The sequence below is a fragment of the Phoenix dactylifera genome, chromosome 9 (genome assembly GCF_051530095.1).
Source record: "Phoenix dactylifera cultivar Ajwa chromosome 9, Ajwa_hap1_PhDact_Kaust_v1.1, whole genome shotgun sequence".
NCBI lineage: Eukaryota > Viridiplantae > Streptophyta > Magnoliopsida > Arecales > Arecaceae > Phoenix > Phoenix dactylifera.
The window spans coordinates 26,026,859-26,039,228 of record NC_143198.1 but is presented as its reverse complement, the minus strand read 5'-3'; the positions used below and the strand labels follow the sequence as shown (position 1 = coordinate 26,039,228).

At 43.9% G+C, this 12,370-nt stretch overlaps 1 protein-coding gene and 1 long non-coding RNA gene across 2 annotated transcripts; both read left to right on the top strand.

The window, feature by feature from the left end:
• Positions 1–426: 426 nt before the first annotated feature.
• Positions 427–11,903, top strand: LOC103715138 (large ribosomal subunit protein mL101 (rPPR4)-like). Its single transcript, XM_008802673.6, has 2 exons — positions 427–778; positions 10,447–11,903. The coding sequence occupies exons 1-2, from the start codon at positions 566–568 to the stop codon at positions 11,689–11,691; spliced, it is 1,458 nt and encodes a 485-aa protein (XP_008800895.3). The 5' UTR covers positions 427–565; the 3' UTR covers positions 11,692–11,903.
• On the top strand, positions 3,205–10,446 carry LOC149752915 (uncharacterized). The gene is made up of 2 exons (XR_016396513.1): positions 3,205–7,771; positions 8,708–10,446. It is a non-coding gene; the product is annotated as an uncharacterized LOC149752915 (long non-coding RNA).
• Positions 11,904–12,370: the final 467 nt, after the last annotated feature.

The window sequence follows — 12,370 nt, the reverse complement described above, 5'->3', positions numbered from 1 at the left end:
CCCTGCCAGATATTGTCCGGTTTCGGGGCTTCATGAAAGCGTCCTTCACCCCTGCCAGATATTATCCGGTTCCGGGGCTTCACGCAAGCGTCCTTCACCCCTTCCCGATTTTGTTTTCCACCCAAAACGCGTCTGCGGGATTTGGAGACACCCGCCTCATATACCCAGGCTCTGGAACGAGTCTTTCCGATGTGGGACTATTGGGCCTCACAATAACCGGCGGTAAGATTTTGTAAGAACAATAGCATAAGTCTAGTAAATATTTTATACGTTACTAAATTTATTTTGTGAGAAAGCATTAGTAAACTTGAGTTGCTAAATCTATTTTCTGCGGAGTCGATCTATTTTTTGAGAAGGATGCCTGAGCGAGGCGTATCCGAGCCAGTAGTTAGGCGGGAAAAGCAAGCATTCACGGAGCTAGGTTTATTTTATCGGTTCGGTTTTGAACTATGAGAGTCCAAAACAAGCCGGACCGGACCGGTGCCGGTCCAGCAGAACCCTTTCGCTCCCAAAACCCTGGTGCCGAGGGGAGAGAGAATGGCGGAAGCGAAAGGAGGCGCTTCCGATGGCGACGCGGACGAAGTTGGTGGCGAAGCGGTCGAGCAAGTACCTGGAGGAGGCGCTGTACAAGAGGCTCTTCCGGGAGGGGAGCTCTACGGCGAGCGTCCGGCGGGAGCTCGACGACTTCCTCAAGAGCCGCAAACGCGTCTTCAAATGGGAGGTAGGCGTCACCATCCGCAAGCTCCGCGACCGCAAGCGCTTCCGTCCCGCTCTCAAGGTCTCCTCCTTTCCTCCTCTCTCGCTCTTTTCGTTCTTTTTTTTCCCCTCTTTCTGCCCCATTTGCTTCTGAGATCAAATTTATGCGCCCTGTTCTTTTAAATGACCAAGTTTTCATAGTAGGACTTTGTGTTGAGTTTAATATCTAATCCGTTGGAACCCTCACTTTTTTGTATGCTAAGTGTTTGTGGAAATGACTGGATCTTCGTCATGTTACTGCTTGGCTAGAGATTAAATTCAATGTAATGAAGATGCTTTGTGCTGTAATACTAATCCTGTTAGTATAAATTGAGCGCATGGACCACGTGTTAGTATTATACTGAGCTACTAGTGAGGTGCTGCTCAATGATTAGATGATGATGGGTCATTTGTCGCATTCTTGAGGCGGTGGATAAAGTTATGAATGGGTGACATTTACCATGGATTGCTTTCCTTGATTTGGCACTATAAGTGTACAACATTGGCCTTGTTTAAGGAGTGATGAGTGTGTGTGTCACGCCCCCGCCTCTGCGAGGCACGTGAGGCACCTAGTGCCCACGTGGGGGCCACATGAGGGGGGACCACGGGGCTCCCCTGCCAGATATTGTCCGGTTCTGGGGCTTCACGCAAGCGTCCTTCACCCCTCCCCGGTTTTGTTTTCCACCCAAAACGCGTCTGCAGGATTAGGAGACACCCGCCTCATATGCCCAGGCTCTGGAACGAGTCTTTCCGATGTGGGACTATTGGGCCTCACACCCTTCCCACCATCGGACAAGAGTCGTCCTCGGCTCTGATACCAAATGTCACGCCCCCGCCTCTGCGAGGCACGTGAGGCACCTAGTGCCCACGTGGGGGCCACATGAGGGGGGAACACGGGGCTCCCCTGCCAGATATTGTCCGGTTCTGGGGCTTCACGCAAGCGTCCTTCACCCCTCCCCGGTTTTGTTTTCCACCCAAAACGCGTCTGCAGGATTAGGAGACACCCGCCTCATATGCCCAGGCTCTGGAACGAGTCTTTCCGATGTGGGACTATTGGGCCTCACACCTATGTGATACCCAGGAAAAAAAAAAAAAGAGAGAGGTGGACGGGCCGGCCCGAAAAGACCGGGCCCATCCACCATATACGATCGTGCCTAGGGCACGATCGTGGGAGAAGAAACACACACAAAAAAAAAAAAAAGGGAAGGGGGGGAGCGGCGGCGGCGGCGTCCGGGGAGAGGTTGGTCGCCGGAGGGGTTGATCGTCGGAGAGGAGACCGAGATCCGGCCGGCCACGGAGGAAGTTTTCTTCGGTGAAGACCTCCCGCAAACGGGAGAAAAAGCTTTGGACCCGTGTGTGTGCTCATGGATTTCTTCCTCCGATTCCTCACCGGAAAGGCCGCCGGAGCACTCATCGGACTGAGGTAAGCGTGGATCTTTCCCTTGCGTATCATTTGCTTGTTTTTTTTGGGTCGTGTGGATGGGATTTTGGCCGGCGGATCGTCGGAAAAAGGGTCCGAAACAGGGTACCCCTGTTTCGGCCTCTTCTTTCCGATTTTTGGCCGCCGCCGGCCGCCGAGATGGCCGGGATTCATGGCGGTTGGAGTTGGTTGGATCTGTGAGGGGGGTCAGAGAGGGTTTTCTAGGTTATGTATGTGATGAGGGAGGGTGGATCCGAGGTCTTCTTCCTCGGGATTCCATCCTCTCCTCCTCTTCCCCTCGTCGGTTGGCCACCGGCGGCGGTGACGGCGGCTGGGTGTCGTCGGTTGGGGGCCGAGCCACCATCACGGTGACCATTCCGTGGAAGAAATGGAGGAAGGGGGAGGGGTCTGTGTCGGTTGGAAAGAAGAAGAAGGAGAAGAAGAAGAAGAAGAAGAAAAAGGAGGAGGGAAAATAAGAATATAATAATAATAATAATAATAAGAGGAGAAGGAAAAGAAGAAGAAGAGGAAGAGACTTCTTCTTCTCTCTTTCTCTTGGCCGGCCACCATCGCCGGTGACTGCAGCAGGGGCGGCCGGCGATGGTTCGGCCAATGGTGGCCGAGGGTGGGGAAGGTGAGGGCACAGCCACCCCGGCTGTTGCCCTTGGACCAAAGAGGTGGAGGAAGAACCCTTCTCTATCATCCACCCTTCTTTTGGTCTTTTCATCGGGACCGGCCATCGTCGCCGGCGTGGCAGCGGCCACGGCTGGCGACGACATGGGTCGGTGGTACAAGGGTGGGAGTCGGGCCACCCCGACTGCCCTAGACTTGGAGAGATTGAGATGTTTGGGGATCTGGTTATGGACCCCATAGTAAATATCAATTATGGTTTGGAATAATTAAATATTAAATAATTTAGTTGTGATTTATAATTGATGTTGTAGAGGAAGAGTCGGCGGTGCCAGGAGATTTTGATCAGGGGACTCAGCACCCCAGCTCGTAGTTGTGATCCGGATCTGTAATTGTGACAGTCTACAATCTCTGTAAGAATCCCTACATCTGAGCACTTCTATGCATATATTGATTTATCGTTGGATTTATTTTACGGTTGTGTTGTTATTGCTTGTGAGCTGATATGACACATATGAGATGAATGTTTATCAACATATTTTCATTATTATGTTGTTATTGTTTATGTGTTGATGCGGCACCTATGAGGCGTGCATGTTGTTTTAATGAATATATTGAGATAAATTCATTTGGGAAGAAATAACATATTTTTTGAAAATTTATGAAAATATGTGATGTGATGGGAATGTGATTGAACATGTAAAACTAGACATGTAATATGGGTTGGACTAACCTTGTCATGAGATAGCGGCCACGAGCTGATGCGTGGGATAGCCTCTACGGGCTTACGGATAGCGGCCACGAGCTGATGCGTGGGATAGCCTTTACGGGCTTACGCGTGGGATAGCCTCCACGGGCTTACGGATAGCGGCCACGAGCTGATGCGTGGGATAGCCTCCACGGGCTTACGGATAGCGGCCACGAGCTGATGCGTGGGATAGCCTCCACGGGCTTACGCGTGGGATAGCCTCTACGAGCTTATGCGTAGGATAGCGGCCACGAGCTGATGCGTGGGATAGCCTCCACGGGCTTACGCGTGGGATAGCTGCCACGAGCTTATGCGTGGGATTTGTGCAGTCTTGGACTGGGACATGATCTTGGTTAGTCCAACGCCAGAAATGAAAAGTTTGAAAACTTGGAATCTGAGTAATACGGGAATGGATCACATAATGTGAAAAAGGATTGGTGTATATGTACTGATTACATATATTTGTTGTTTGTTGAGCTTTTGAAATGATGAAATGATATGTATATTTTGATACTTGATTATTTTATGATTTTGTTGTGTGTGGCTGTTGGGATTCTTACTGGGCTGGAAAAGCTCATACTACACTTCCATTTTTTTTCAGAGGCACTGGATTCGTAGAATCTGTCGGATGGGACAAGAAGTGAGCTCGATCTGAGTCAGACTGCTAGATAGTTAGAAGTCAATTTATCTCTTATTTATGGACATTTGAATTTATGTAATCATTCAGTACATTTTGGTTGGATCTGATTGAATTCCATTAATTATTGATTTTGGCATTTATTGGAATTATTGGAATTATTGGAATTGTTGTTTATCTTAGGCCTTGCATGATCTTTAGGGCATTGCTCTAGGGATCATGCGGCCGGTCGCGTGCCGGACCCGGGTGATGGGTTCGGGGGCGTGACAGAGTGGTATCAGAGCTTAAGGTTAAGGTATCCTAGGGTTTATGTTCAGGTGAGTATCATTGGAGAATTATGATAGAAAAATTATCAGAGATTTGGTTTATAATCACTTGAGATTGTAACAAGAATGATATTATAATCTAAGGTTTAAGACCACTAGGGACTGTGGCCTTAGTGGCATTAAAGTTTGAGGTTTAAGATTATTGGAAAATGTGACCAGTTGGAATCTGAGCATATGTTTAAGATCACTAGGGATCGTGACAGAAATATATCATAGCTTAAGGTTATGATCACTTTGGACATGATAATTAAATTCAGTGCTTAAGCTGTAAGATCACTGGGCATTGTGATAAAATGTATGCATCGGTTTGGTTTTCGATGCATACGGAAGGAAAGTATAAATTGTCTTTGATCATGATAAGAGAGGTTTGACCTAAGATAAGTGTAGGTCAACAATGGTATATCGAGTATACCATGTTCAGATATTATTTAAATGATTTGAAAGTTCAAATTTGATGTGGGTTTTGATGTGATCATACTTTTGGTTTTGCTGCTAATTATTAGGGTGAGATTAGTACGCAGGTCTTCCATAGCATTGGAGTGAGCTAAGGAGATTTCATAATATTGAAAGGAACGTTTTTCGAAGTTGAAAATGTATGTGGATTATATCTGGTGTTGGCATGTTGGATATTGCAAATAGGTCTAGTTCCTATGGATGTATTTGATTATTTTGAGGCCATAGAGTATGCATATTGATGGGAGAATTCTAATTATTTGAATTCTCATGTTTGGATTGAGCTACTGGATTTTACTTATAATTGTAGAAGACTATTTGATGTGTTAATTTAAAACTCAAGCTTAGGTTTAAGATTTGAGCAGGGATCTTTTGTCATTGTTGATGAAGCCACTAATAAATGTCATATTGAGTTGAGACTTCGGTTATGAGATGCTTACATGAATTATCATATATAGCATCGTTGATGGATGTTAAGAATCTTGGTGAAGGAAGATCTGGAGATCGATCGAGTTAAATTCTAGTGTATTGGCTCAATGACTTCTAAACTATTGAATTTGAAGTAAATCTTTTGGAAAGAAGATCAACGTAGATTGTTTAATTAAATTGCTGAGGAAATCCACGGTTAACTTATTTTAAATTAAATCTAGATATTTTTGGATTCTAAGAAGGTTGTGGAGATCACATTAGTGACCTTAAACTTGACTAAAGGATCGGGGGTTAGTTATGGTATGTACACTCTATATAAATTGAGGACAAAAAGATCTAGAGGTTTTGCTCTAGTTCTACTTGGAAATTTGAAATTTGGAGTTTCTTAGTCTCAATGCAAAGTGATACTTTAGTCAGAAATCATTTTGTGACTTTAAAGAATTAAATGAATTAAATCAGAGTGTGCAGCGGAAGTGTGGTGGTTTGACTTATTTTGAAACTGGTTAAGATCATTAATATTTGATCTAAAAGGCATTATGATGAAATACTTAAGTTAGTTTCAGGAGAATGTTGTTGATTCTATGGATCTCTTATTTGTTGGAATGATGTGGGAGAAAGAAAAGAAAAATGATTATAGAATATTAAGAGCATTTGATACTAAAGATTTCTCCTATTTCTGTCAAGTCAATTATGATCTCTGTGTAGAATCAAGAGAAATTAATTTCTTGGGATATAATTATGGCATTTTAATCCAAGGTTGGGAGTTTGGAATTCTTTTGAAGGATACCAAAATAACTTACTACGTGTGGTAAATAGAAAGGATCAAGTTTTGAGATGCTATGATTTTTGTATGTCAAAATCTTGTGAGTAGGTACTCCGAGAGGGAGACTACTTGAGGTCTCGGGGATGATATAACGGATGCATATTTTTAAAGTTTGAGGCTTCAAGTAAGTTAATTTCGAGGACGAAATTTTTTTTTAAGGGGGAGAGTATGTGATACCCAGGAAAAAAAAAAAAAAAAAAAAGAGAGAGGTGGACGGGCCGGCCCGAAAAGACCGGGCCCATCCACCATATACGATCGTGCCTAGGGCACGATCGTGGGAGAAGAAACACACACAAAAAAAAAAAAAAAGGGAAGGGGGAGAGCGGCGGCGGCGACGTCCGGGGAGAGGTTGGTCGCCGGAGGGGTTGATCGTCGGAGAGGAGACCGAGATCCGGCCGGCCACGGAGGAAGTTTTCTTCGGTGAAGACCTCCCGCAAACGGGAGAAAAAGCTTTGGACCCGTGTGTGTGCTCATGGATTTCTTCCTCCGATTCCTCACCGGAAAGGCCGCCGGAGCACTCATCGGACTGAGGTAAGCGTGGATCTTTCCTTGCGTATCATTTGCTTGTTTTTTTTGGGTCGTGTGGATGGGATTTTGGCCGGCGGATCGTCGGAAAAAGGGTCCGAAACAGGGTACCCCTGTTTCGGCCTCTTCTTTCCGGTTTTTGGCCGCCGCCGGCCGCCGAGATGGCCGGGATTCATGGCGGTTGGAGTTGGTTGGATCTGTGAGGGGGGTCAGAGAGGGTTTTCTAGGTTATGTATGTGATGAGGGAGGGTGGATCCGAGGTCTTCTTCCTCGGGATTCCATCCTCTCCTCCTCTTCCCCTCGTCGGTTGGCCACCGGCGGCGGTGACGGCGGCTGGGTGTCGTCGGTTGGGGGCCGAGCCACCATCACGGTGACCATTCCGTGGAAGAAATGGAGGAAGGGGGAGGGGTCTGTGTCGGTTGGAAAGAAGAAGAAGGAGAAGAAGAAGAAGAAGAAGAAAAAGGAGGAGGGAAAATAAGAATATAATAATAATAATAATAATAAGAGGAGAAGGAAAAGAAGAAGAAGAGGAAGAGACTTCTTCTTCTCTCTTTCTCTTGGCCGGCCACCATCGCCGGTGACTGCAGCAGGGGCGGCCGGCGATGGTTCGGCCAATGGTGGCCGAGGGTGGGGAAGGTGAGGGCACAGCCACCCCGGCTGTTGCCCTTGGACCAAAGAGGTGGAGGAAGAACCCTTCTCTATCATCCACCCTTCTTTTGGTCTTTTCATCGGGACCGGCCATCGTCGCCGGCGTAGCAGCGGCCACGGCTGGCGACGACATGGGTCGGTGGTACAAGGGTGGGAGTCGGGCCACCCCGACTGCCCTAGACTTGGAGAGATTGAGATGTTTGGGGATCTGGTTATGGACCCCATAGTAAATATCAATTATGGTTTGGAATAATTAAATATTAAATAATTTAGTTGTGATTTATAATTGATGTTGTAGAGGAAGAGTCGGCGGTGCCAGGAGATTTTGATCAGGGGACTCAGCACCCCAGCTCGTAGTTGTGATCCGGATCTGTAATTGTGACAGTCTACAATCTCTGTAAGAATTCCTACATCTGAGCACTTCTATGCATATATTGATTTATCGTTGGATTTATTTTACGGTTGTGTTGTTATTGCTTGTGAGCTGATATGACACATATGAGATGAATGTTTATCAACATATTTTCATTATTATGTTGTTATTGTTTATGTGTTGATGCGGCACCTATGAGGCGTGCATGTTGTTTTAATGAATATATTGAGATAAATTCATTTGGGAAGAAATAACATATTTTTTGAAAATTTATGAAAATATGTGATGTGATGGGAATGTGATTGAACATGTAAAACTAGACATGTAATATGGGTTGGACTAACCTTGTCATGAGATAGCGGCCACGAGCTGATGCGTGGGATAGCCTCTACGGGCTTACGGATAGCGGCCACGAGCTGATGCGTGGGATAGCCTTTACGGGCTTACGCGTGGGATAGCCTCCACGGGCTTACGGATAGCGGCCACGAGCTGATGCGTGGGATAGCCTCCACGGGCTTACGGATAGCGGCCACGAGCTGATGCGTGGGATAGCCTCCACGGGCTTACGCGTGGGATAGCCTCTACGAGCTTATGCGTAGGATAGCGGCCACGAGCTGATGCGTGGGATAGCCTCCACGGGCTTACGCGTGGGATAGCTGCCACGAGCTTATGCGTGGGATTTGTGCAGTCTTGGACTGGGACATGATCTTGGTTAGTCCAACGCCAGAAATGAAAAGTTTGAAAACTTGGAATCTGAGTAATACGGGAATGGATCACATAATGTGAAAAAGGATTGGTGTATATGTACTGATTACATATATTTGTTGTTTGTTGAGCTTTTGAAATGATGAAATGATATGTATATTTTGATACTTGATTATTTTATGATTTTGTTGTGTGTGGCTGTTGGGATTCTTACTGGGCTGGAAAAGCTCATACTACACTTCCATTTTTTTTCAGAGGCACTGGATTCGTAGAATCTGTCGGATGGGACAAGAAGTGAGCTCGATCTGAGTCAGACTGCTAGATAGTTAGAAGTCAATTTATCTCTTATTTATGGACATTTGAATTTATGTAATCATTCAGTACATTTTGGTTGGACCTGATTGAATTCCATTAATTATTGATTTTGGCATTTATTGGAATTATTGGAATTATTGGAATTGTTGTTTATCTTAGGCCTTGCATGATCTTTAGGGCATTGCTCTAGGGATCATGCGGCCGGTCGCGTGCCGGACCCGGGTGATGGGTTCGGGGGCGTGACAGTGTGACTATGAATGAACTAGTAGAAAAGGTTAAACTCTTACACGTATGCTGATTCAACTTACCAATGCTTTTAAGTTACAAAATCAATGACATCTGTTGCAAATGTTGTATGTGTACGCTTGGTGTCCTCTGGGATAGTGACACAGGAAGACAGGACTTGGATGATACTAGCAGGGATCAAGAATCTTATTCTTGTTGTTTGTATGTAAACTTGAAGAGTTATTTTGAGGCTTATAAGTTCAATACTCTTACTGAGATTAAACAGGTTATCTAAAGTCCATAATTGAGCTTCTAAGGTCCTTTGGGAGAAGTAACTATTCGATCCTTTTCAAAATGTTGAGAGTGATTTGAAAAGGAAAGATAGACTGTATCCTCTAATTTAAGAAGTCATTCTTTTTGAGGGAATCACATTTTGAGAAACACAGGGTACATTTTTTATTAAAATATTATAAAACTAGAATGATTTCAACCAGGAGTAGTCTTGATTCATTACTAATATACATCAAAGCATCATGAAGTGAGATCAGGAATGCAATGATATGTGATGCCCTAGTTGGAAATGTATGGCAGTAATCATAAAACATGGTTAAGCCAGATAAAATAAACAACACATAAATAATTAACAAATAATGCACCAGATATTCAAGTAATTTTACATCTGCCATCATTTTTTGTTTTCTATCTTTTCTTTGTTAAGGTACACATTCATAGATTGCACCCTGGTTGATAAAAGGGCATGACCTCTTGGTTTGATAGTGCTACATTCCAATGATGAGGATGTCATTTCAGTCTTTCAAGAATAAAAAGATATTTAGAGAATAGGGTCAAATATATGAAACTAGTGTTATTTGTGAAGTGTCTGCATTGGGGAGGATGTTGAGAATAGGATTGCTATTCTGCCTTGTCATGCATTATTAGTTTATTCTTGTTACTATATTCTTCCTTGCAATTTGATTGGCTCATTATCTGAACATGGATTCTGAAGCTCCTATAACATGCCCTTATATAGTATAGAACTCCGTGTTTGAAGAAGAAATATTTTGATTTTATTAGGTGTATTCGTATACGTATTATATGAAGAACCTGCCAAAGCAAAAAAAAAAAAAAAAGAAGTTTCGTATAATACCATCAATCTATGTTAGCAGATTTTCAGCTCTACCAACCACTCTATGGTGTTGACAAATATTCACTTAGTTTTGTTCTCATAAGGCATCCTACGAATGATAATGTGATTTATATCTGAGATATATTCATGCTACATGAATTTTTTAGTTCTAATTTGCTTGCTTGCATGTAACTTGGCTGCAACTTCTGCCCTTATAGCGCACCGAACATAGTATAGAGATAAATATGAAAAGAAAATTATAGCCAAAGGAGAAGTTGCTGCGATGTCCCATTTGTTCACAAAATTTTTATGATCTTTCTTGATGCAGCTTTCAGAAACCATGGCCAGAAGAGGGATGAACTTAACTGTCAGCGATCAAGCTATACGTCTGGATCTTGTAGCCAAAGCCAGAGGCATTGCTTCTGCTGAAGATTACTTCATCAATCTCCCAGAGACTGCTAAAAATCACCTTACATATGGTGCGCTCCTCAACTGCTACTGCAAGGAGTTAATGACTGACAAGGCTGAGGCCCTTATGGAAAAAATGAAGGAGCTGAAGTTTACCTCGAGTCCTATGGCCTATAACAGCTTGATGACGCTCTACAGTAAAATCAACCAACCAGAAAAGGTTCCTACTATTATACAAGAGATGAAGACTAATGATGTTTTGCTGGATTGTTATACTTACAATGTCTGGATGAGGGCTCTAGCTGCCATCAATGACATCTTTGGTGTTGAAAGAGTGATAGAAGAGATGAAAAGGAATGGGCGAGTTACTGCTGATTGGACGACTTATAGTAATCTGGCATCCATTTATGTAGATGCTGGCATGTTTCAGAAGGCAGAAGGAGCTCTCAAAGAACTAGAGAAAAGAAAGACGGATGATGATCTTGGAGCCTATCAGTTCTTGATCACATTGTATGGCCGAACTGGAAATCTAGTTGAAGTGCACCGCATCTGGCGCTCTCTGAAGTTGGCACATCCTAAGATCGCAAATGTAAGCTATCTGAATATGATTCAGGTGCTGGTGAATTTGAAGGACTTGCCAGGTGCTGAAGAATGTTTTAAGGATTGGAAATCCAAGTGCGCAACATATGATATCCGGGTAGCAAATGCGATGATTAGGGCTTATGCTAAAGAGGGCATGTTAGATAAGGCTGAAGCTGTTAAGAAGCATGCCAAGATGCGAGGGGCGAGACTTAATGCCAAAACATGGGAGATCTTCATGGAATATTATCTGAATAAAGGTGATATGAAAATGGTGCACTGGTGTGCTGACCGTGCGATTAAGAAGGGAAGAAGCCATGGTAGGATTTGGGTCCCACCGCTTGTAGTGATCCGGGCTATAATGGCGTACTTTGAGGAGAAGAAGGATGTTGCAGGTGCTGAAAAATTCATTGAGCTTCTCCAGAAAGTGGACTATGATCTGGGAGCAGAGGTATTTGAAGCCCTCATAAGGACTTATGTTGCAGCTGGGAAGAACAGCCCAGGGATGCGGAGGCGTTTGAAGATGGAGAATGTGGTTGTGAGTGAAGCCACTGAAAAATTGCTTGACACTCTGTGCGTTGAATGATTCTTTCTTAATATAAAGTTGACGGTGCTACATTTTTCCAACTTAGCAACTGATTATTTTGAGGTATATTCATTTTGACCTAAAATAAGCTTTTCCCAATCGCTATTTTTGTGTGATGTTGTATCCGGTTCAAATTTCCAGTTGTGAGTTCTCAGATTGTATACACATTGGTACGAACTTGTAATAGAACAATGTCTCGCAGCTCTTATTAAGTTTGTCTACGGTACACATTCCTGGAATATCTCGTCATGATGATGAGAAGGTTTACAACTTTACATCTAAGTTGTAGGCTGTTCATGAAGATAGTTTCGACACACCATAAGAGAGAATAGATCTGTCTTGCTATTCGTTAGCCATTGGTGTTGCTGTTCACGAGCCATTGGTGTTGATGAATATATGTCAAGCTCCAAATGCTGATGCTATATATAATCAAAGTCACAAGTTAATTCGTCTAGGTCATTTGTCCACTCAAATTATTCAGAGATCAAATAAGTGAAGTTTATGAGATTCTAGGCACCGGCCAATCGCACTCAGATACTAAATGATCTTGAAAAAGCGACCACCTAACAATGGCAAACGAGACTAATAAGCCGCACACAGGATGGACGGGCCGTCCTGCCCGTCTGAGCCTGAAACATTTCAGATGGGTTTAGGCCTGGTTTTTAAGCCCGGCAGGCCG